This window comes from Astyanax mexicanus, chromosome 11, assembly GCF_023375975.1.
Source record: "Astyanax mexicanus isolate ESR-SI-001 chromosome 11, AstMex3_surface, whole genome shotgun sequence".
In the NCBI taxonomy this organism is placed as follows: Eukaryota; Metazoa; Chordata; class Actinopteri; order Characiformes; family Acestrorhamphidae; genus Astyanax; species Astyanax mexicanus.
Window position 1 is genome coordinate 49420119 of NC_064418.1, and position 25042 is coordinate 49445160.

At 36.7% G+C, this 25042-nt stretch overlaps 2 protein-coding genes and 1 long non-coding RNA gene across 7 annotated transcripts in view; 2 read left to right on the forward strand and 1 right to left on the reverse strand.

The window, feature by feature from the left end:
- The first annotated feature begins 1749 nt into the window (after nt 1-1749).
- The window catches only part of LOC111197130 (NACHT, LRR and PYD domains-containing protein 3-like), a 59777-nt gene continuing 36484 nt past the window's right edge, over nt 1750-25042 (forward strand). For all 5 annotated transcript variants that reach the window (XM_049484728.1, XM_049484729.1, XM_049484730.1 and 2 more), the window contains exons 1-2: nt 1750-1818; nt 24423-24663. In XM_049484728.1, coding sequence (XP_049340685.1) covers nt 1794-1818; nt 24423-24663 — 266 coding nt within the window. In that variant the 5' untranslated portion in view covers nt 1750-1793. The remainder of the gene's footprint in view (nt 1819-24422; nt 24664-25042) is intronic.
- The window catches only part of LOC125804911 (uncharacterized), a 45217-nt gene continuing 35574 nt past the window's right edge, over nt 15400-25042 (reverse strand). The window contains exon 2 of the long non-coding RNA XR_007441133.1: nt 15400-15493. This is a non-coding gene — a long non-coding RNA (uncharacterized LOC125804911). The remainder of the gene's footprint in view (nt 15494-25042) is intronic.
- LOC111196360 (NACHT, LRR and PYD domains-containing protein 3) overlaps nt 21531-25042 on the forward strand; it is a 39996-nt gene continuing 36484 nt past the window's right edge. The window contains exon 1 of the mRNA XM_049484734.1: nt 21531-21586. The gene's annotated coding sequence lies outside the window, so the exon portion shown is untranslated. The remainder of the gene's footprint in view (nt 21587-25042) is intronic.

Sequence of the window (25042 nt, forward strand, 5' to 3'; positions counted from 1 at the left end):
ATGTATGTGTGTGTGCATACACTTTGAAACTAGTTCTGACTGAGTCAGTTAACGTTAGTAATATTAAAACAGAAATTAAATATTTAATAAATAAATGATCATTAAACAAACAATATATACAATAAACAAAATAAATGAATAATTTTAGAAAAAAGTATATTAATTGGATCTGTAACTAATATAGTTATTATGAGCTAGCTAACCTTAGCGACGAGCTAGTTAACACATTCATGTTACGGAGGAGAGAATTAAAGCTACTGATGAGCTAGCTAACCTTAGCGACGAGCTACTTTACACACTAATGTTACTAAGGAGAGAACTGAAGCTAGCGACAAGCTAACAAACCTTAGCGACAGGCTAGCTAACATACTAATGTTACGGGGAGAGACCTAAAGCTAGCGATGAACTAGCTAACACATTCATGTAACTGAGGAGAGAATTAAAACTACTGATGAGCTAGCTAACCTTAGCGATAGGCTAGCTAACACAGAGAGAAGTAACATTAGCAGTGAAACAGATAAAATACTAAATTACAGATAAATTACCGGGGATTTCCCAATTTACTAACCATAGTATGAATATTATGATAGCCTGCTGTGTTTAGTCTTTCTAATTGTTAATATTGTACCAACTCATCATTCTGAGTTTTATCACAATATGTTTATATTCACTTAGTATTTTTATTAGCTTGCAGATTTGTGTGATGGTGTAAATATCAAAACAGCAGATTGCAGATATGTAACTTCTTACTTTGGTCAGAAAGAATCTTCAGACGTTTTTATAGTCAGCATAATAAATGTCTGTTAACGGGATAATATAAAATATTATGTGTCAAAGAAAAAAAAAATGAATGAACCCAGCTGGCACACAACTGACCTTCAACGTGTGACCTTCAAATGTGGTTGAAATATGACTAAAGCAAAGTCAGTTGTTGTTTCAACGTTTAATCAACATACGCAGTTTAATGTCTGCATACGCAGACAACGCAGCCAGCGTTAGGCCTCAACCATTTTGCAGTTGCAGGGAGCCAAATTAACTGAGAATGAAATGTGTTGAAATTATGACATTATTAAATTTAAAACCCAATGATAATTATTTATGATGGAGGAATGAAAAAGTGTTTTGCTTCTATTTGCAGTAACTGCTTTTTAATTATCATGTTCATGTTCTAATAGTTTTACTGTTTTAGTGTTTTTGAGATCAGCTGTTGAATCATATTGGTAGTGGTGGGTAACTTTGTTAGACTCAGCTTTACTACAGTGCTGTAAGTTTATTGTTAACACTTAGTTAACCACAGGATTTTCTAATTTTAGTGAGTTATGGTTTATTAAAGTTTGAAAGTATGACGTTGAAACAACGTTGCTGTATCAACGTTCATTCACTTTTCAAAATCAACATTGATTCTACGTTGATTCAACTTTAACATCTACGTTGATTCAAGGTTTATTCAACGTTGAAATGCCAGCTGGGAACCTTTCTCTAATATGACAAATGTGACTTCTTTTAGTAAGCATCATTTTGATAAATAGAGAAAATATTTTAATGGTTTCCCCCCTCCAAACCCCCATTTTTTATTTTAAATCTTAATTTGGTCTCGGTCTTGACACAGATTCAAGTACTTGATAGCAGAGAGAGATCCTGTTGTAAATCCTACTGTTTTGTCCAGCCCTACTTACACTCATGCAGAATAAAATGTACTAAACACTTAACTTTTATTGTTGATGATCTACTTTCAGAAAGAAGTTTGCAGAACCTGCAGAACACAGCTGATTTGAGGCAGAGTAACTGGTCCAATGGAGAAACCTCCTGATTTCAGTGGTGGAGGACATGAGCACAGCTGTGTGTCTATGAAGAGTGACTGGTCCATGGAGAATCCTCCTCTTTTTAGTGGTGGAGGACATGAGCACAGCTGTGTGTCTATGAAGAGTGACTGGTCCATGGAGAATCCTCCTCTTTTTAGTGGTGGAGGACGAGAGCACAGCTGTGTGTCTATGAAGAGTGACTGGTCCATGGAGAAACCTCCTCATTTCAGTGGTGGAGGAGAAGAACACAGCTGTGTGTCTATGAAGAGTGACTGGTCCATGGAGAATCCTCCTCTTTTTAGTGGTGGAGGACATGAGCACAGCTGTGTGTCTATGAAGAGTGACTGGTCCATGGAGAATCCTCCTCTTTTTAGTGGTGGAGGACGAGAGCACAGCTGTGTGTCTATGAAGAGTAACTGGTCCATGGAGAATCCTCCTCTTTTTAGTGGTGGAGGACGAGAGCACAGCTGTGTGTCTATGAAGAGTGACTGGTCCATGGAGAATCCTCCTCTTTTTAGTGGTGGAGGACGAGAGCACAGCTGTGTGTCTATGAAGAGTGACTGGTCCATGGAGAATCCTCCTCTTTTTAGTGGTGGAGGACGAGAGCACAGCTGTGTGTCTATGAAGAGTGACTGGTCCATGGAGAATCCTCCTGATTTGAGTGGTGGAGCTGCACCCTCTAACTCAAAGTAAGTTATTGTCTTAAGTAGGGCTGGACCCGAATATTCGGGTATTCGGATATTCGTTCGTTGAGTAGGTATTCGGTTTTTAATTTTGGTATTCGGATATTCGTTTTTTTTTTCACCTTTCCAGAGTTCCACCTCACTCTAACCACTTCTGTTCTCGCGGGTCCCGTCAGAATATCTTGCGCGCGGGACAGAACTGAACTGTTATTGGCTGGAGCGGGAGTTTAATCCAGACGATGCGGGAGCAAATTTATAAATAGTTAAGAAAACTGTAATAATTGTAAAAAAAAAAAAAACCTAAAGAAAACTCTCAACGCGCAGGATGGACCGACACACACACGCACACACCGATGGTGTTTGGACTGGGGTAAGGAACGGGACCTCACTATTCAGCGCTGCTGTTTTAATAAATATATAAGTAAATTTGAAGCATTAAATGTAGTTTATTTAATTTATATTAGGAACGTGGGGCGGGAGCGGCAGAAATGTGTATGTGGCGGGCGGGCGCGGGATTAAAAGAAGCAATTTTTTTGCGGCGCGGTAACGAGACAGAAACGCGGGAGCGTGGAAGAGTGGGTTTAAAAATCAGTCTCGCGCAGACCTCTATTATACATGATAAAAAAAAATGCAGGCTCTTCGAAACTGATTTATATAATAAAACGTAAGGGGTAATGTGGCAACAGTAGGGGCTAAATCGGTTACAAAAGCCTGGCCTACAAAAATGATGTCTGAACGAATTTCCTCTTATCTAATATAATTTAAAATGGTTTAAAAATATAAAATAATTTCTAAGCAAACGAAATATTTAATATTGAGCTTATAGCCCAAGTGCAAAAATACAAAATCAGTAATACGGTTATGCCCTGCACAATCCTTAAACCGAAATAGACCAAGTACAATAACGTCATTAACAATGACTTTCCTCTACTCTAATATAATTTAACATGGTTTAAAAATATAAAATAATTTCTAAACAAACAAAATATTTAATATTGAGCTTATAGCCCAAGTGCAAAAATACAAAATCAGTAATATGCCCTGCACAATCCTTTAACCGAAATAGACCAAGTACAGTTTACAATGACTGTCCTCTAATATAATCAACAATGTTTAAGAATATAAAATACTTCCTGAACAAACGTTTTTTTTGTTTTGTTTTTTTAAGCAAATAGCCTAAGTGTGAAAACACAAACAGCAATTTACTGGGCTGGCTTGCGCAGCGGAGAAACGTGCAGCAGCAGCCTCCTAGCCTGCTTACGCAGCGGATAAGCCGCGGTGTGGGGCAGCAGAAATTCCGGGATGAAAACACAAAGAAATCTGGGCTAAAAACACAGAAAAAATATGGGGTGAAAACACAAAAATCCGGGATAAAAACACCAAAAATCCGGGGTGAATATGTCTCGTCGGTCAGAGCAAATTGAACATTTTTCAGTGGATTAAAGGGGCCGTGATTTGCTTTTTTTTTTTTTTTTGCCTCTTTTTTAAAAACGAATATTCGAATATTCGCTTCGAATCAGTGCCGAATATCCGGAGCTCAAAAAACGCTATTCGGGCCAGCCCTAGTCTTAAGTGAAACACTGATGGATAATGAACCAGAAACAGTTTAGAATGAAATAGATCATACTCACTCTTCTGGCACATCCTGTCATTGGCTCTGTGGTAAACTCATGTGTGCCTGTCACAATAATTACTGTAATGACATACCAGCCAAGCCCAGTCAGAAAAAGTTGGTACACTATGACAAATCCAGTTAATTTTAAAAATACATCGTTCTTATATTACCTCAGAGTTTTATTTGATTGCAGAGAGTATTAACCCAAGATATATCATGGTTCCCAGGTGAAACTTTTACAAATCATTTGCACTGTATTGTATTTAATAAACATAATGTAGTTGAGCAGATAAAGCATAAAATATTGGGTTCATACCAGTAGCTGGTCAATAGCTGGGGCCACCGCCCCTATGAACCGATCATGAGAAAAAAGGTTTTTATTTAAAATGACAAAATAATATTTTGTACAACAATTTTGAAATGATTTAGATCATTTATGTTTGCATTTGTTTTAAAATCTAAATGTGTATTTGGTTAATGTTTGTGTGATTAAAAATACTTCCTGTGCATACGGCACAGGCCTAATGGAACGGAGCACGGGACATGCTCAGTTTTACTGGTAGCCAAGTGTTTATTCATGTTAGCTGACTGTTCTAACAATACATGATACAGGGGTTATGATTCAATATATAACAATATATTGCAGATGTTTAAATTGTTATAGTATAACAAAAAAACATAATTGTAAACTCTTTACATCTAAACTATTCAATAAATATTGATACTGTGTTTTTGAAAGACGATACAGTATTGCAAAACAAAATATTGGGATTAGGTCTGTCACGATAACAAAATTTTCAGGACGATATATTGTCCCAGAAATTATTGCGATAAACGATAATATTGTCATTTTAAAGGGGCACTATAGAAAATGCTCCCAAAGGAGCTTTAAGACAATGTGACAGTATTAAAATAGCATAATACTATTACACCATTTTACAGTTAAACTAACTTTTTATTATTAAGAGCAGACATTAGGCTTCTGATATAAACATATTTTAATGTCCTAAATAACAAAAAAAATAAAGTACAACCACCCTGGGACTCTGTGGGTTCTGAGAAAACTGCACTAAATATTAAACAGACCTTTATAAAAAAATACAGTAACAATATTTAGATTAAAGTAACATTTACATTAATTCAACTTTTTTTTAAACTCTGGACACAAATGCACTTCATGCAGATTCCTTTTTCTGATCATATAAAATCGTAAATTAGCGTCCAAAGACCCAAGTGTTCATATGATCAAAGACACAGATGGTTCAGCCATAGCTTAAATAAAATAAATATATTTTTTAATGTAACTTTCAGACAAAATCCGAGCAAGGAACACCAACATTTTAACCGTGTGGGGCTTGAGGCAGGATCTCTCTGGAGTAACAATATTCATATTCAATATTCAGCTCGGAAAATAGGGATGGTTGTGCTTTAAATGAGATCTCAGCTTCGTTTCCACTGTTTTTAAACAAAGTAAACACACCGGCTCATTCACGCTGATGGTTCTCCTCACTCATTTGGCCAAAATATTCACGCACCGGAGCTGAAAGTCCATCCCGACATCTAAAAAACCTTCTAAACCTTCTCTAAAGCAGTTTAGTTTAGAGAAAGTCATATTAGCCTTGAATACGCTCGCAAGCTAACGTTTGCTAACGTTCGTATGATAAATTGAAAACATAGTTATTACGACACGCCTAATTGACACACTCTGAAACATTGATATTTTCTTATACCCCTGCTAACAAGTTTCAGGTAGTAGCATAATTACTTTGATGTAAAGGAAATTTCCATATTATCTTTACAAAAAATACTCTTTTTCACAACATTATCTTGAAGAATAAATGAAAAAGTATCTTGGAACTGGATCTGCCCTCTATACAAACGTAACAGCAGTACTGATCTTCCAGCGGTTCGTAAGCTTGTTTAATTAGAGATGGATCTAGACTAGATGGGATGTAAACAATTGCTTCCCCACAGTTCCACTGCTCCACAAATCAACACTGTGCATGAATCTTAAGGTCAAGTGCAATGCAATAAAATGATTAATATGTGTTAAAAGTTCAGTAATGAGTTTTTTCTTTGTGTTATTGTTGTTTGTGTGCTTCAGGCAGCGCACATCAGAAGCAGACCTAAACATACACACTCAGCCGGGAGTTACTGGACCTGTGCAGCAGGATCTTCACCAACCAGCACACAATGATCTGCTCAAAGTTATAGAGAAACATAAAACCTGCATGAAGAACAAGTACGAGACTTTATTTGAGGGAATTAAATCAGAACAGAATAAAACTCTCCTGAACAGGATTTACACACAGCTCTACATCATAGAGGGAGAGACTGAAGGGGTGAATGAAGAACATGAGGTGTTACAGATGGAGAAAACACCCAGGAGACACATAGAAGAAACTCAAATCAACTGCTCAGATATCTTTAAACCTCTACAAGATGATCTCAGACCCAAAGAAAGAAAAGTGGATAAAGAGCTCAGAACTGTGCTGACTAAAGGCATTGCTGGAATTGGAAAAACTGTCTCTGTGCAGAAGTTCATTCTGGACTGGGCTGAGGGAAAAGCCAATCAAGATGTAGATTTCATGTTTGTTCTTCCATTCAGGGAGCTGAACTTGATTGAAGACAATCAATACAGTCTTCATGAACTCCTGTGTGTCTTCCATCCTCAACTTAAAGACCTGGATCCAAAGATCTTTGAGGAGCACAAAGTTGTGTTCATATTTGACGGTCTGGATGAAAGCAGAATTGCACTGGACTTCTCAAATAGTAAGAAATTATCTGATATAACCATGACATCATCAATTAGTGCACTGATGACAAGCCTCTTCAGTGGAGAGCTGCTTCCTTCTGCTCGAATCTGGATCACCTGCCGACCAGCAGCAGCCCATAAGATCCCTCCTAAATACATCAGCCGTGTGACAGAAATCCAGGGGTTTAACGACCCACAGAAGGAGGAGTACTTCAGGAAGAGAATCAGTGACCAAGACCAGGTCCAGAAAATCATCTCCCACATTAAGACCACGAGGAGCCTCCACATCATGTGCCACATCCCCGTCTTCTGCTGGATCTCATCCACTGTGCTTCAGGAAATTGTGAAACAAGGTCACACAGAAATCCCTAAAACTCTGACTGAAATGTACTCCCACTTCCTGATCACTCAGGTAAACAGGAAGAAGGAGAAGTATGAGGCGAAATACGAGACAGACCCAGAGAAACTGCTGGAATCCAACAGAACCAATCTTCTAAAACTGGCTAAACTGGCTTTCGAACAGCTGATGAAAGGGAACGTGATGTTCTATGAAGAGGACCTGAGAGAGTGCGACATTGACGTCACTGAAGCCTCTGTGTACTTTGGGGTTTTCACTGAGATCTTTAGGGAGGAGTGTGTGATTTACCAGAGGAAGGTCTACAGCTTCGTTCATCTGAGCTTTCAGGAGTTCCTGGCTGCTGTTTATCTGATTCACTGCTATGAGACACAGAACACAAAGGTATTGAGGCAGTTTGAAGAACTCTCCCGGAAATACCTTGATGACCCCTTTGATGACCCCTATTATGACAGCAGTGACAGTGAAAGTATTAGTGGCAGCATTAACAGTGAGATGTGTTACGATCACAGTGAGAGTGAGAGCTCTGTGGACAACAGCAACAGTGAGAAAATCCACTGTAGAGATGTAAACAAGCATGTGAGTCTAAATGAGGTGCTAAAAGGAGCTGTGTGTAAGTCTATAGAGAGTTGGAATGGAGATCTGGATCTTTTTCTCCGTTTCCTGCTCGGTATCTCACTGGAATCCAATCAGAGTCTCCTGCAGGGTCTTCTGAATCAAACACACACACTCTCAGAGGAAGTGACAGAGATCATCAAGCGTTTAATCAAAGAAGAAAGTGAAATCGTAATTTCTTCTACTGAGAGAGCCATCAATATGTTCCTCTGTCTGTCTGAAGTAAATGATCAGTCTCTCTCCAGAGAGATCCAGGAGTATCTACAATCAGAGAACCGATTAGAAAAGCAGCTCTCTCCTGGACAGTGTTCAGTACTAGCCTGCATGCTCCTGACCTCTGAGGAGGTTCTGGAGGAGCTGGACCTGAAGAAATACAACACATCAGTGGAGGGTTATAGGAGACTGATCCCAGCTGCTTCTGTCTGCAGAAGAGCTGTGTAAGTGTTATTCTACATTAACACAACATTTACATTTATTTAACATCTACACAATGATCAGTAGGGTTGGGTGGTAACAGATTACATGTAATGTTGGGTAATCAGGACTAATCTGTTACAGTTACAGTGAAACATTAACAGGGTTGTTTTAGTTTGTGATGATTCTTTTCTAGTTTTAATGATAAACACAGAGGTAGTTCCATGTTAATGGTGCCCATTAGTACCTAGCTTGTGGTGATATTCCAGAATATAGTGCAATAAACACTGGTGGGAAATATCAACAGAACTTTGCTTTTTAAATCTCAATTTGTAGTGTAAAATAGAAGTTCCTGCAGTAAATATTCTCTCAACTTCAAAAGCTCCACTGCAATAAATATTTGTAAGTAGGGAAATCATGATTGAATCCACAGGAATGCTTAGCTGATTATGAGTAGGTGATCTTTCTCTTATTATTCGCGTGTGCAGGATTTCTGTGTAATAGTTTAATATTATTATTTATTACAGTTTAATTTAAATCTAACATATCATTGCTAACATTAAGGAATCTCAAACACTTGATTTTTTTTATTCAAATATGTTTATTCATTTGTATCTTTTTAACAATAAACACTATATAAACTATTTTCAATTTCCAGTTGAATTTCAAAAAAATAATAATATGCATAATATAAAAAATGAGAAAGGAAAGGTTCTCCTTTTGGTTCTCCAGTAGAAACTTCACATTCATCCAGTTACTGACACGCACCAGTTCATTTTACTGGTAGAAACTTCACATTGATCCAGTTACTGACACGCACCAGTTCATTTCACTGGTGGAAACTTTACATTCAACCAGTTACTGACACGCACCAGTTTATTTTACTGGTAGAAGGTTTACATTCATCCAGTTACTGACACACACCAGTTCGTTTTACTGGTGGAAATTTCACATTCAACCAGTTACTGACACGCACCAGTTCATTTTTCTGGTAAAAACTTTACATTCATCCAGTTACTGACACGCACCAGTTCATTTTACTGGTAGAAGCTTTGCACCAAATATTGTTTAGTGAGAAATTTGAAAGAAAATCTGAGCACGCTGTGAACATCAATACTTTCTTAGTGAATTAATCACAGATTTCTTTTGTTTTTATTTCTGCAGATTTGTTGGCTGTAATGTCACCATGTTCCTTTGTGATGCTGTTTCCTCTGTTCTGAAATCAGTAAACTCCTCTCTGAAAGAGCTGGACCTCAGTGAGAATGAACTGCGGGATGATGGAATGAAGAAGCTCTCTGAAGGACTGAAGAGTTCACACTGTAAACTGGAGAAACTCAGGTGAACATGAGCTGAGTCTCTCTAATAATTAACTGTAAATACTGCAGACAAAAGGTTAGATGTTATTGGCTAGTCACTGGTAGATGAGTTACTCAATACAAATACTGCACCTTTTACTAAAGCAGAACAATGTTGTGACAGATTTGCAAGTCAATCTTCAAAACAATTATCCATCAAAATATTTTATAAGTAAAATAAACAAAACAATTTGAACAATAGAAGAGTTTAGACTTTTTTAGCTTCACAGTCATATTTCTCAATCTCAATTTGTAGTGTAAAATAGAAGTTCCTGCAGTAAATATTCTCTCAGCTTCAAAAGCTCCACTGCAATAAATATTTGTAAGTAAGGAAATCATGATTGAATCCACAAAAATGCTTAGCTGATTATGAGTAGGTGATCTTTCTCTTATTAATCGAGTGTGCAGGATTTCTGTGTAATAGATTAGTTTTAATATTATTATTTATTACAGTTTAATTTAAATCTAACATATCATTGCTAACATAAAGGAATCTCAAACACTTGATTTTTTATTCAAATATGTTTGTTCATTTGTATCTTTTTAACAATAAACACTATATAAACTATTTTCAATTTCCAGTTGAATTTAAAAAAAAAAATAATATGCATAATATAAAAAAAATGAGAAAGGAAAGGTTCTCTTTTTGGTTCTCCAGTAGAAACTTCACATTCATCCAGTTACTGACACACACCAGTTCATTTCACTGGTAGAAACTTCACATTCATCCAGTTACTGACACGCACCAGTTCATTTTTCTGGTAGAAACTTCACATTCAACCAGTTACTGACACGCACCAGTTCATTTTACTGGTAGAAACTTCACATTCATCCAGTTACTGACACGCACCAGTTTATTTTACTGGTAGAAGGTTTACATTCATCCAGTTACTGACACACACCAGTTCATTTTACTGGTAGAAGGTTTACATTTAGGATTGTTCAGTGGGAAATTTGAAGGAAATCTGGTCATGCTGTGAACACCAGTACTATTTTTGTGAATTAATTGCAGATTTATTTTGTTTTTATTTCTGCAGACTGGTTGGCTGTAATATCACCTGGAGTGTTTGTAATGAATTAGCCTCTGTTCTGGAATCAGTAAACTCCTCTCTGAAAGAGCTGGACCTCAGTAAGACTGAACTGCGGGATTATGGAGTGAGACTGCTCTCTGAAGGACTGAAGAGTTCACACTGTAAACTGGAGAAACTCAGGTGAAGATGAGCTGAGTCTCTCTAATAATTAACTGTAAATACTGCAGACAAAAGGTTAGAAGTTATTGGCTAGTCACTGGTAGATGAGTTACTCAATACAAATACTGCACCTTTTACTAAAGCAGAACAATGCTGTGACAGATTTGCAAGTCATTCTTCAAAACAACTTTCCATCAAAATATTTTATAAGTAAAATAAACAAAACAATTCAAAACTATTGTAATAAATTGTTTTGAATTTGAACAATAGAAGAGTTTAGACTTTTTTAGCTTCACAGTCATATTTCTTTGTAAAAGTGTGTTCTATGAGTGGTAACACTAATAATTATTAAAATAATTATTGTTAATGTTAGTGGTAATTATTATTAGTTATTATTATTATTGCAGTGTTTTCTACAGTTTTATCTGTCTCTCTTTTTCTTTTTTTCTGCAGATTGTGTTTTTGTATGGTTACAGAGGAAGGTTGTTCTTATCTGGTTTCAGCTCTGAAGTTAAACCCTTTCTATCTGAGAGAATTAGATCTAAGCTACAATCACCCAGGAGAGTCTGGAGTGAAGCTGCTCTCTGAACTGCAGAAGGATCCACAGTGTAAACTGGAGACACTGAGGTGAGTTCTGGTCTTGCTCGTTACGGTAACATATCTGTTAAATCATGTTAATATATGAAGACAGCATCACCTGTTTATTGGTTTATTGTTAGATTTCTATATTTCTATAAATAAGAAAAAAAAATAGGAAATAAAAGAATTGCATGATGTGGGGAAACCATGGTAAATGGGTAGAACACAGAAGACCTCAGTTGGGCAGAAAACTGGGGGTTTATAGATTTATTTATGGATTTATGACTCAATCTAGAGCTGACAGAAACAACAGGTCAGCTTTAAAGTCTCAGGATGGATGTTTATCCACAGTGCATTGCATCAGTTTGCTCATTCCTTGACTTGATCTGTAGCCGCGCTCTGCCAATTCAATAGGAACATCCCACTGAAGCCCTCAAATCCCAGCTGCTGTCTATTTTACAATACTTGCAATACACTACAGTACTCTGCTGTACTGGCAGACTCCGTTTTTACTTTTTCCCCTGACTTTCCTTCAAATTGCAGCAAATTTCAATATCACATGTATTCTTAATAAAAAATGTCAGCTTCGGTGTGATTTTTGCTTTTTAAACTTCCACACAAACGAAACACCTGTGTCACATATGACGTAAAAGATGGGATTTGGGCCTCATTTACCGAGACTAAAGATCTGATTGTTTTAAACCTCTTGTGAGATCAACATATCAACTCTTTTCCTGTTGGTTTTCTAATCCTCACTGTGTTGATAATGGTCTGAGGGAGTGCTCCCAGTCTGAGCACAAAAGCACCATTTCACCCAGAGGATGTGTATCTGCCAGGGTGATCCATTGACCCATTACAGGATCACCTAGGCTCGGGCCGCTCCTGTCACACCTGGGTCAAACCGCCCTTGGTGTTGCACACTTATTGGGCTAAAGGGCTCAATCCACAAATCATCCAGTTCATCTACAAATTTTATTTATACTTTATTATTGGCTTCTGGAAAAAGAAACCATCTAGATACTCTAGAAGACCAAAACCTTCCTCAGACATCTGCAGCATCTGCCCCATGACCAATCAGTTCGCACACACACACACACACACACACACACACATACACACACTGTATTTTATAGAGATTTTAAGTGATAGACCAACACAAAGTAGCACATCATTATGAAGTGATATGAAAATGATACATAGTTTTAAAAATTTTATTGGTCACTGCAGCATTTTTAGTTTCCATGAGACACACTTATATAGACCACTGAAGTCGTGTCGCCATTTTGTAGTCGGCACCATGTTGTTTATGCCCATATTTGGGCTTCCGTGTCTAGGGCTGCAACTAATAATTATTTTGGTAGTCGACTAATCTGACGATAATTTTTTCGATTAGTCGATTAGTCAACGATTATTTCTGCCATCACTAAAAACGATAGAAACAGCAGAACATGAGATTTAAATATCTTAAATATCTGAATGTTATTTGTACTGATACTGTACTGATATGTACTGATATTTAAATATGTAATCTGTTGTGTTTGGTCACTTCTGGAGACACAAACTAAGTTAGCAAACCATTTACCCATCTCCCATTGCGCTTTTGTCCCCAGCACTTTTTGTAATGCGGTACTGTTACAAACTAACCATTAGTCAACTAGTAAATTTTAGTCTACAAATTTAAATAATCAACATTGTCGATTATATCGACCAATCGCTGCAGCCCTATCCGTGTCTAAGAGGATCAGGTCGATGAAAAAAATTAATGGGCTTTTTTTTTTTTTTTTAAACTGGCCTCTGTCACATTCTGTGTTAAATATGTTCAGAACCCAGTACGTTTTATTCTGTGTACATTTACCTCCTAAATATCACTGGATCCTCTGAATTACGAGATCGTTAAGAGTCGTAATGAGAAAAATGCTAAGCTAATGCTACAGCGCAGCTGCAGAGATCGGCAGGGGACACTTTTCGGCGCAACACCTGTAAACACCGGATAACGTTTTGAATTATTGTAAATTTCCCCATTGCGGGATTAATAAAGGATTATCTTCTTCTTCTTCTTCTTCCCAGAGGATCATTAAAATATTTAAACAGGTGAAAACGTTTTAGTATGATGTTAAGCAGTGTAGACTGTGTTAGAGGTTTAAAATGCAGATAATAAGAGAAAGTGAGCATTAGCTGTTCCCCGCAGGGTTTATTATTATTATTATTTATTTACGGTCATTAGTTTATTACAGCACAGCTGACCCAAATAATCAACTAACTACCTGCTCTCACTGAGACGAGCTGAGTGATACAGCAGGAAAACTAGCAGGACAGAGTTACTCCAGAACCACAGAGCTAACCCCGCTAACTAAAGAACTACAGAGCTAACCCCACTAACTGAAGAACCAGAAACATTGAGCCAGAAACACCAACATGTTGGATCAGCTGCGTGTAATATGCTGTAAACATACAGCCGGAGTTTGCTGGTGTTGTGCCGAATAGAGCCCCCCTGCCGATCTCTGCAGCTGCACTGTAGCATTAGCTTAAAGTTAGCATTTTTCAGATTTACGACTTTAAACGATCTCCTAATTCAGAGGATCCAGTGATGTTTAGGAGTAAACTGGAATAAAACGAACAGTGTTCTGAACATATTTATTTACTACAGAACAATTGGCTGTGTAAATTGGGGAGAAAATGGTAAAAAAAAAAAAAAAGCCAATCATTTTCCTTATGGGGAAAAAACACTTAGACACGGAAGCCATAAGAGGACAACAGAATGACACATGACTTCAGTGGTCTATTAGTTTCATGTCCCGTGACATTTGGCATGTCAGTGTATAAATAAGAACATTCAACAATACAAGACTTTCAGTTCATAAGAATACAAGCTACAATAAATGAGTGAAAAAATTAACTAGCATTTCTTTAACCATAATGATTTTTATTTTCTGCAAATACATTTTTCATAATCTGTGTGTGTGTGTAGGGTGGATCATGGAGGGGAGATCAGGCTAAAACCAGGAATCGAGAAATGTAAGTCTCTCTCTCGCTCATAAATTCACGCAGATTGTGTGCTCTATCTAATGTGTGTGTGTGTTTGTGTGTGTAGATGCAGATGCCTGTGAGCTCACTCTGGACCCAAACACAGTGAGCAGAGTCCTGTCTCTGTCTGATGGGAACAGAGAGGTGAAGCGTGTGGGAGCGGATCAGCCGTATCCAGATCATCCGGACCGGTTTGAGTGTTGGGATCAGGTTCTGAGTGCGGAGAGTCTGCCTCGGCGCTGTTACTGGGAGGTTAAGTGGAGTGGATGGTGGAGTCCGGTTATAGCCGTGTCATACAGAGGGATCAGGAGGAAAGGACACAGTAAAGACAGTCAGTTTGGACAAAATAATCAGTCCTGGAGTCTGGAGAACTTTAATGACAGTTACTGTGTTTATCACAATAAAGAGAAGATTTCTGAACTCTACCATCCATACCCCATTGAGAGAGTAGGAGTGTATGTGGACTGGAAGGCCGGTATTCTGAAATTCTACAGTGTATCTTCTGGCGAACACATAATGAAGGACTTATGCACAGTCCAAACCACATTCACTGAGCCACTGTACGCAGGGTTCAGGGTTTTTGAGTCAGTATGTGTGTGTCAGAGAGAATAGTCTCTACACAGGATCTGTGTGTGTTTCATTGACCTGCATGAGGTACTAGACTAACAACCCCAATCTTTAACTGAACCACATCACTATTTAAACAACTTAAAAGCTCTGCTGGAAGATCTTTGTTACACAGAGCTGGAAGTTTGGCTCATACACTTTCCTCAGCAGTTGATTGGTTGTCCACTCAGCAATTAATGAATTCTCTGAAAACTGTCCTCTCTACCTTTATCTATCTTCTTTAGACCTACCTTTATACCTATCTGCTGTCTGTAACCTTTACGTTAGCATTAGCCTTAGCCCTTCGACTATTCTGCTGAAACGTTACTCATTCGCCCTGCTTTGAGGACTCTAAGAAGTCTCTCCCTAAGGCACCTTTAATTTCTACTCAAGTCACTTTTTTGAGCACACACACACACACTTCACTACTGTTCTATTGTTCTGAGACCAATGCATCAGTACAAGAAGACAATAAGCTATCTGAGTGAAGTGCTGTAAACCTCTCCTCAGATAGTCGGCGCATGCCTGTTCTACACGGTGTGAAGTCGTACACAGGCCAGAAGAGCTTTCCTTCCACTCTTTTGCTCTGTTTCACCTTCTCAAAGACTTTAATGAACTTAAGGATTGTTTACAGTGTTCATGAAGGACACAGAGCTGAGGAACACCATGATAAGAACTTGTTGCTCAGACAGGCTGGAGCTGATCACGTCTTCTGAGCTGGACAATAAGCTGATAATGGGACACTGCTGATGTATTCATACTGAGAGATTCCCTCCAACTGTATTGGATCCTATTGATTTAAGTGTCATTTGCATAAAGGTATAACTGCTCGGATGAAGTCTGTGTTGGGTTGGGGGAGGAGACGACCAAGGGTCCTCACCCCCTCGACTGGCGTCTATCTCTCTGTTTCTCTCTCATCGCGGTATAATAGTGAATTAAGAGAGGGAGGACATAACTAACAAGAAATCTAGGAGAAATTACATTAATGAAAATATAAAAGAGGTTAATGAAACATTACAGGTCATATTAGTTTTTATTGCAACTAATAATTCCATTCTAGTCTCTGTTGAGAAGCATTTGGAGGATCAGACAGAAAAACTGAAGGTGGAGACTTTCTCATGATCTGCAGGAGTTCTTCACATTATCCATCTTGTTTCTCCTCTGTTTGCAGCTACTTTAGACATATTCTTTAAAAATATACATGTATATCCTAATCTAATCTAATAAAAGCTGATGGTGGTGACATGTTGTGACAGTAGCATAGTAGACAGTATATATTAAGAAGTTTAAGAGCTATTTTCTCTTAAACTTCTTAATATTTTTGAACACTACTTGTACTACTAAATGTACAAGAACATTTAAGTATTATTTTTACTACACTACTGTATTAAAGTATTAAAATACTGTATCTGTATCTACTAGAGTATTATTTTTACTTCACTATGGTGCTTAAGTACTAAAATGCTATATCTGTAACACTAGTTATTCTTCAAGTCTAACCTATTGTTTAATGTTAATCTCAATAAAAACACTCAGCAAAACCTCAGACTGGTCTAATGTTTTTTCCAGATTTGCAGAATTACCAGCCAAAAACTTTTTTAAAAACTCTCCCAGGAAAGACTGCTCGATCTATCTGATGAACTCTCCTAAAACATGTGTTCAAAACTATTTAAGCAGAATGTAAACCACATGAAATTATAAACAGTACCAAAAAAGTTAGTTTATACACACCTTAAATTCAGTTATATTTTTCATTATATTCAAATGTTCTGCATTCTAGATTCGTACTAAAATTGTCCAAATTATGAAGAAATAATACAGAATTATTTAGTAAACAAAAAAGTGTTAAACAATCCAGAATATGTTTTATAATATTTTACATTCTTCAAAGCAGCTCCTCTTGTTTAGATGATCAGTTTTGAACATCTGCTGGATTTTCTCAGTCAGCTTTATGAGGTAGAGTCACCTGAAATTTCAGACTTTCAGTTAACAGCTGTGCTTTATCAAGAGTTGCTGCATATTTTACATATAGCACTAGTTACAGTAGCACAGTTTGTCGGGGTATTACTATCCGACAGAACACCGGAGCGCGTGAAAGCAGCAGACAGTGGCACCCTCTCTCAGGAAGGGCTGCAGGTGACTTATTGTTTCTTTTTTATTATTTCTTATATTTCTGCGCAGTTTAGAACGGCTTCTTGCATATTTCCATTTTATTTCTATGTATGTGTATGTGTAACTGCAGCTCAGAGAACCAATGAGCGTGGCGAATAGGCGGGGATACTGTCAATCATTTTGTGCATCAGCCAATCGTACAACAGAGAACTGTCAATATTTCTTTCATTGGCCAGTCAAAAGTGTGAAGTACCTGTCTGTAATTTTTTTTGCATCAGCCATTGGTTTAAAGCAGGGATGGGCAACTGGCGGCCCGGGGGCCGCACACGGCCCTCGTCATCACTCAGTGCGGCCCGCGAATAGATCAAAAATAATTTCATAATTTGAAGTGCGAGGTCATGTGGCCCTCCAATGGTCATGCTGAAAAAAATGTGGCCCTCTCCATCATGGAAGTTGCCCATCCCTGGTTTAAAGGAATCTGGAAAAAAGAGTTACGTTTTTCTCGTGTACACCGAAGTGCTTTAAATGTCATCTTTTCTTTATTTGAGGTCAAGAGAAACTTGAGTGCGTCGTGTATATATAATATTACATTGCAGTTGCACCCGTGCACCCCGTGCCCAGATCAGCACTTAGGGTTCATTTTTAACCAATAAATTTCCATTACTTTTTAATGATTTTTTTTCATGAATGAAATATTTTCAAGGGAAATTTCACCACCATACGATTTTTAAAATGTCAGTGCAGTGCAGACATGGACAATAAAACCATAAATCAACTTAAACTATAATGATAAAAAAACTATTTCTTTAAGCAATGTTGAGAAAATCTTTGATAATAATTAAATGGGTCAGATCGTGAGAGATCCATTCTGTAGAGCTAAATTACAGTTTATTAATAAATAAACTTTTGCACCTAAAATAACGACTCTACATCACGCACATATTTTTTTATAGTTTTTACTGTTTATTTTTCTTATATTCTATGTGTCGTTTTTTGTTGTGTTCATTGTTCTTGCACCGCTGACCCATGTCCATTAGCTTTTACTGCACCGGAGTTTAAGCCTAATAGTGATTAACATAAATAAATAAATAAGTAAATAACAACACAATTTACCAGCAACTTCTCATCTGCCCCACAATCTCTCACAATCAAATTTAGCAGCTGGGCCTGTGACATCTGCTGGGCATTATATTACCCACACATGCAGCCATATGGATGTTTAACTTCTCACTGAGTGGCCCTATCAATAGATAAAGTTAGGCAGAGGATGGGTGGTACAGCACATGGATCAGTAAACATTTCCCCATTTTCTATTGAAATGTCAGGTCAGACTTTCAGAAAGGTAATACATATATTTTTATGAACCTTTATTACTCTAACTCTCAGGCCTCAGCATGTGCCTGCTTCTGTATACACACAAATACACACACACACACACACACACCTACAGTGTACATACCTGTTGGTGTATAAGCAGATAAAGATCTTGAAACCAAATATTTTTTTTATTTCAAAGAAAAAGAAAATGCATACATTATGTTGGAATAATTCTCCAAAAGCAACAAACACCACCATCCTCTGATGGTTGGCATGTCCTTCTAAGAAATAAACATTTAAATGATTAGCAATGTGGAATTTTGTTTAAAAGCACTTTATTTAGACAGTTTCTTTAAAAATATATACAGCTGTGAAATTGAAAGGCTTCCTCAGAGTCACATAAAGATCGTATTAAATAAGGCACAACATCAAAGTAATGCATCCAATAGGGGTGGGCGATATGGCTCTAAAATAATAGCACGATATTTCATGGTATTTTCAAGATAACGATACTTTTGGCGATATGACAAAACTGAATTAGAAAAAATATTTAGAATTTTATTATTGCATGCAATATGATATGGCTAACTGATTTGTCAGATTTGTAACAGAAGTAAATTATTATAGTAATATATATATATAAGTAATATAATCTGTCTCTAGAAGGTATATACTGGGAAATGAGAAGAGTGTGAATTTTTGGAGATATTATCACGTACGATACGATATGGCACACCCTTAGCATCCAATATGGAGCACCAGAAAATTAGAAAAGCTAATATTAAATAATTTTTCATCATTTTAAATATTGCCTTGAGCATGAAAAGCCCACAGTGTAGAAAACCTGGAGACTGCTGTAGCAAATCCTGAAAGAAGTTAAGCAGATGTACGCTCATGTACGCAAGCATTCTGGGTTAATAACAACAAAACAAAACACAAAAACTGTTCACTGTTGGAAATGTATTGTGCATTAATTGTGCAAAGTTAAAAGTAAAAGCCTTCTTTTAAAAGAAATAATTATTCTCATGCTGTACTTTGTGGTTTTAAATCAAATATACCTTGTTCGTGATTAATGCAGAGTTTCCTGGACATAACAGTATGGCTAGTTTGCTTAAAAACAGATATTACAGATAAAAATATAAAAATATAAAACAATATAAATAAAAGTAAAAGTATAAAAAAAATATCATACATTTCTCTTTCTCACACACACACACATAGACCAAACTATGTAGGTTTATTTGTGATATTATTTTATAAATAAATTAATAAAAAATGTTTAATTAAAACGTATATGAGATTTAAATAATTAAATTTTTAATTAAAATATTTAAATATGAAAACGTAAAAGTAATTAATTTAATGTATTTTTTTCGTAAGTTGATAGTAATATTCATATTTAATTAATTGTTTAACTTAAATAATTAAATTAATTATTTATTTAATTATTTCATGTGCGCAGGTGCACTATGAAATAATTAAATCTGTCAACATCAACCATCAAACTCAGTGGGCGGGGCTAACTCCGATCAGTTCAGGCTGATTGGTTAGATTGCACAGTGAGTGATAATAGAGAGATTATAGATGCTGGAGAGCAGCTCTAACGCGCTTTTAAAACCAGCTTCCACTTCTACTATCCGCCGCGCTGTTTCTCAGATCCCGCTACACTAAACATTACACCAACAGCGTGTCGAGGAACACATTTCAAAATAAAAGCCCCCCTTCTCAAAATCAAGTCATTCTGCTGTGACGTGGTACTAAAAGGAATCTATCTGTTATCACAGACAAGTTTCGCTTAGTCCTGATAGTACACCACTTGTTTGTGTCACGCACTTAATAACAGGACAATATGATGTGTACATTTAAAAAAGTCCCTAAAAATTATAACAGTTACATTATTTTATTATAAGTTTGGACTCTTTATTACAAATAATCTATCTGATATCACAGGTCAGTTTTACTTAGTTCTGAGAGTAGAGCACGTGTATGTGTCACTCACTTAATAACAGGACATTTTGATGTGTCATTTCAAAATAAAGGCCCTTTAAATTATAACAACAATATTATTTTCACTCAATATTTAGATTTTTATTAAAAACAATCCATCTGTTATCAAAGATCAGTTTCACTTAGTCCTGACAGTACAACACATATATTTGTCACTGTAATTTAAATTGTTCAAGTTTTATTATTTTATCTCTCATCATAAATTAGATAAGCTCATATTACATCATTTTTCAACATTTTAAATATTGCCATGAGCATGAAAACCCCACAGTGTAGAAAACCTGGAGACTGCTGTAGCAAATCCTGAAAGAAGGCAAGCAGATGTACACTCATGTACACAAGCATTCTGGGTTAATAATAAAAAAAAACAAAACAAAACACAAAAACATCACAGCAGAATGGCTTGATATTGAGAAGGTTTTTTTTTTTTTTAAATGTGTTCCCTTACATGCTATTGCTGTAATGTTTAGTGTAAGCAGGATCCCATAATATTCTCATGCATTAACCTTTGTGTAAGAGCTGTTTCTGTATTTATCTTTACAATTATTTATGTGTGTATTTATTTATTTATATATTTATTTTTTATTTATAAAGAATAAATAGTGGGCGGGGCTAAGCTGCTGTTGGATTGGTGATAAATGTTTATTCTGAAGGACAATAGATCTCAATCTGTGTTAAGTGCATGAATACACAAGAAAGAAGAGAACACATGATGTTCATTGCAATCAATCCAGGGTCTAAAAAGGGTTAAACTAACGTAACAACATCTAGATTGGTTTATGTAAAAAAATTATAGGTTGTTCTACTCTGCAATTGGTCAATGCAAAATGTGATTGACGGCTAAGAGCAAGGATGTAATTGGTTGATGCAAAACATGATCGACTCATGCCCCGAGTCCCCGGCCATTTAGGTTTCCGGTTTCTTCTACTAAAAAAAAGTACTGGGTCGAATTTGTGTGGGCGTGTCAAAACGTGGTGGCACACCCACTGAAATTTCGACACTCCCACACCTGTAGACACGCCCTCTCTATAACCCCCACCCTAACTCACCTTTGGACATGTACACTACCTTGGGAAAAAGTGCCCTGAATTTAGTTTCGTTTTAACTGAAGACGGAGTTTCTGACTGAAGAAGTTTTTTATTCGACCATCAGAAAAGGTATCAGTTTATTTCAGTTTATCTCAGAACTGACTGTAATGGTTTGTAATGTTTCTCTGGGTTAGTGATTTCAGGTATGAAGCGATTTTTCCTCAAAAAGAGCGTAAAAAGAGTCAGTGGTGTTTCTTACATAACCAGGAAGTGCGTGTGTGTTGGGTGGGGTTGTTTATTTCAGTATAAAAATATATAATTAGTTACTTCAGTAATAAATAAAATGATAAAAGCAGATCAGATCTCACTGTCTGTCCCCCAGTCTGATGTTTCTGCTGCGAGTTAAAATGTATTATAGTTCAGTGTTGACGGCTCAGAAATCTTCAGGCCTGTTAAGACAATAGGATGTAAGTTTACCTTCTTTATTTGATTTTTTTTAGAAGCAACAAACAGAAGCATCTAAAATAAAACAAAGCAGATGATTTCTTTATTGTTTTACTTTGTGGGTGTTTTCTGTTTGTTGTTTTTTTTATCATGTCTCTTTTTCTACGATTATTAAAACGGAAACAAGGCCGCTGAAATTCTAACGCTACTTGACCACAAGAGGGCGCCAGTGATAAATAAATAAAATACTCTGAAATTAAATGTACAAAATACATCGCTTTTATTTAGTTTCCACAAAACCTCAAAGCTAGTTGAAAGCAAAAACTAACATACTGACAAAAAATAACATACATTTAACTTACATTTTATATCTACCCTGAATTCTTATGCTTTATTAGAAAAACAATTAGCTAGAGCTTTCCAAAAACATTCTGAATAAGAACATAAAAAAATAAATGTTCTAGTTTTTCAGGATGTTTGGAGCAAAATGAACAGTTATGACCTATAAATTTAACAATATTTTTATTGTTGAGTTTTCTTCATAATGTTATACATGACTCATCTTTACTAATATTAATTACTAACATTTAGAGATTCATACTAAATGTACCAAAATGTATGTATCTACTGTGTGTGTGTGTGCGTGTGTGTGCGCGTGTGTGCGTGTGTGTGTGCATGTGTGTGTGTGTGTGTGTGTGTGTGTGTGTGTTTCTAAACTTTGAATCTAGTTCTAACTCAGTCAGTACAATCTAATCAAAACAATATTTGACTCTAGTGATTAGTAATTAATAAATAAATGATCATTAAACAAACAATTATTACAATAAACAAAATAATAAGTGGATAATTCTAGAAAAAACTATATTAACTGGATCTGTAATTAATATAGTAATTGTCTTTCTTCACCACCTGAGTTATACATTTAATGTGAATTAATAAGTATGATTAATTTGTTTGTGCTCACTGTTTTTACCGTAACTAAAGCTAGCTTTGAGCTAGCTGACACACTAATGTTACCGAGGAGAGAACTAAAGCTAACTAACATTAGCGACGAGCTAGCTAACACACTAATGTTACCGAGGAGAGCAGTAAAGCTAGCGATGAGCTAATTAATCTTAGCGACAAGCTAGCTAACACACTAATGTTACTGAGGAGAGTACTAAAGCTAGCTAACCTTAGCGACAATTTCAATCTAGGCAGCCTTTACGACAGGCTAGCTTACATGGTAATGTTACTGAGGAGAGAACTGAAGCTAGTGAAGAGCTGGCAAACCTTAGCGACAGGCTAGCTAACACACTAATGTTACTGGGGTGAGAACAAAAGCTAGTAAACCTAACATACTTACCGGGGATATTAACTTTACCGGACAGACAACCAAGTTTCCCAAATTTCCCAATTTACTAATCATTGTATGAATATTGTAATATTATGATAGCCTGCTGTGCTTTGTCTTTCTAATTTTTTATATTGTACCACTGTTGTTCTGAGTTTTATCACAATATGTCTACATTCACTTATTAGCTTGCAGATTTGTGTGCTTGTATAAATGTCAACACAGCAGATTGCAGATCTATTTAACCATTTTTGCAGAACTCCTTGCTTGGTCCATCAAAATCTTCAGATATTTTTATAGTCAGCATGATAAATGTCTGTTAATGGGATAATATTGATTATTATGTGTCAAATAAAAAAAAATCTAATGAACTACTTTTATTATGACAAATGTGACCTCTAATAAGCATCATTTTGATAAATAGAGAAGATACTTTAATGTATTCCCCCTTAATCTTGTCTTGGTCTTAACTCGGATTCGACTACTAAAAAGTCTTGGTCTCAGATTCGGCTCTAGGGGTCTTGACTACAACGCTATCCAGAACCTATTAATCTAACCAGCACAGCACCATCCATCTGTTACAAACCCCAGAACCTACTAATCTAACCAGCACAGCACCATCCATCTGTTACCAAACCCCAGAACCTACTAATCTAACCAGCACAGCACCATCCATCTGTTACCAAACCCCAGAACCTACTAATCTAACCAGCACAGCACCATCCATCTGTTATCAAACCCCAGAACCTACTAATCTAACCAGCACAGCACCATCCATCTGTATTCCCCCTTAATCTTGTCTTGGTCTTAACTCGGATTCGACTACTAAAAAGTCTTGGTCTCAGATTCGGCTCTAGCAGTCTTGACTACAACGGTATCCAGAACCTACTAATCTAACCAGCACAGCACCGTCTATCTGTTACCAAACCCCAGAACCTACTAATCTAACCAGCACAGCACCATCCATCTGTTATCAGAACCTATGCCAGAATACTGGCATATATCATTGGCTTAATGCTAGCAGAGGGAGATAGGGAGTCCTGCTGTTTTGTCCAGCCAAACTTACACTTTAACACTTAACCTTTATTGTTGGTGATCTGCTTTCAGGGAAAGTTTGCAGTACATGCAGAACACAGCTGTTTTGAAGAAAAGTGGCAGGTCCAATGGAGAACCGTCCTGATTTGAGAGGTGGAGGAGAAGAACACAGCTGTGTATCTAGGAAGAGTGACTGGTCCAAGGGGAAACCTCCTGATTTCAGTGGTGGAGGAAAAGAACACAGCTGTGTATCTATGAAGAGTGACCGGTCTATGGGGAAACCTCCTGATTTGAGTGGTGGAGGAGAAGAACACAGCTGTGTATCTATGAAGAGTGACCGGTTTATGGGGAACCCTCCTGATTTGAGTGGTGGAGCTGCACCCTCTAACTCAGAGTAAGTTATTGTCTTTAGTGAAACACTAATGGATTATGAACCAGAAACAGTTTAGTAATAAAACTCGTCTGGCACATCCTGTCATTGGCTCTGTGGTAAACTCATCTACACCTGTAACAATAATTACTATAATGACCTTCCAGCAAAGCCCAGTCAGAAAAAGTTGGTACAGCATGAAAAAAGCAGTTATTTAAAAAATACATATTTCTTACATTACATTTAATTTAATTTAGTTTAATTTAGTTTAATTTGATTGCAATAGTTTCCATTCTAAGTTACACAGGTGCCTAACATGTTTGCACAGTATTGTATATTAACAAATAAAATGAAGTTAAGCAGATAAAGCATGAAATATTGGTTTCATACCAGTAGCTGGTCA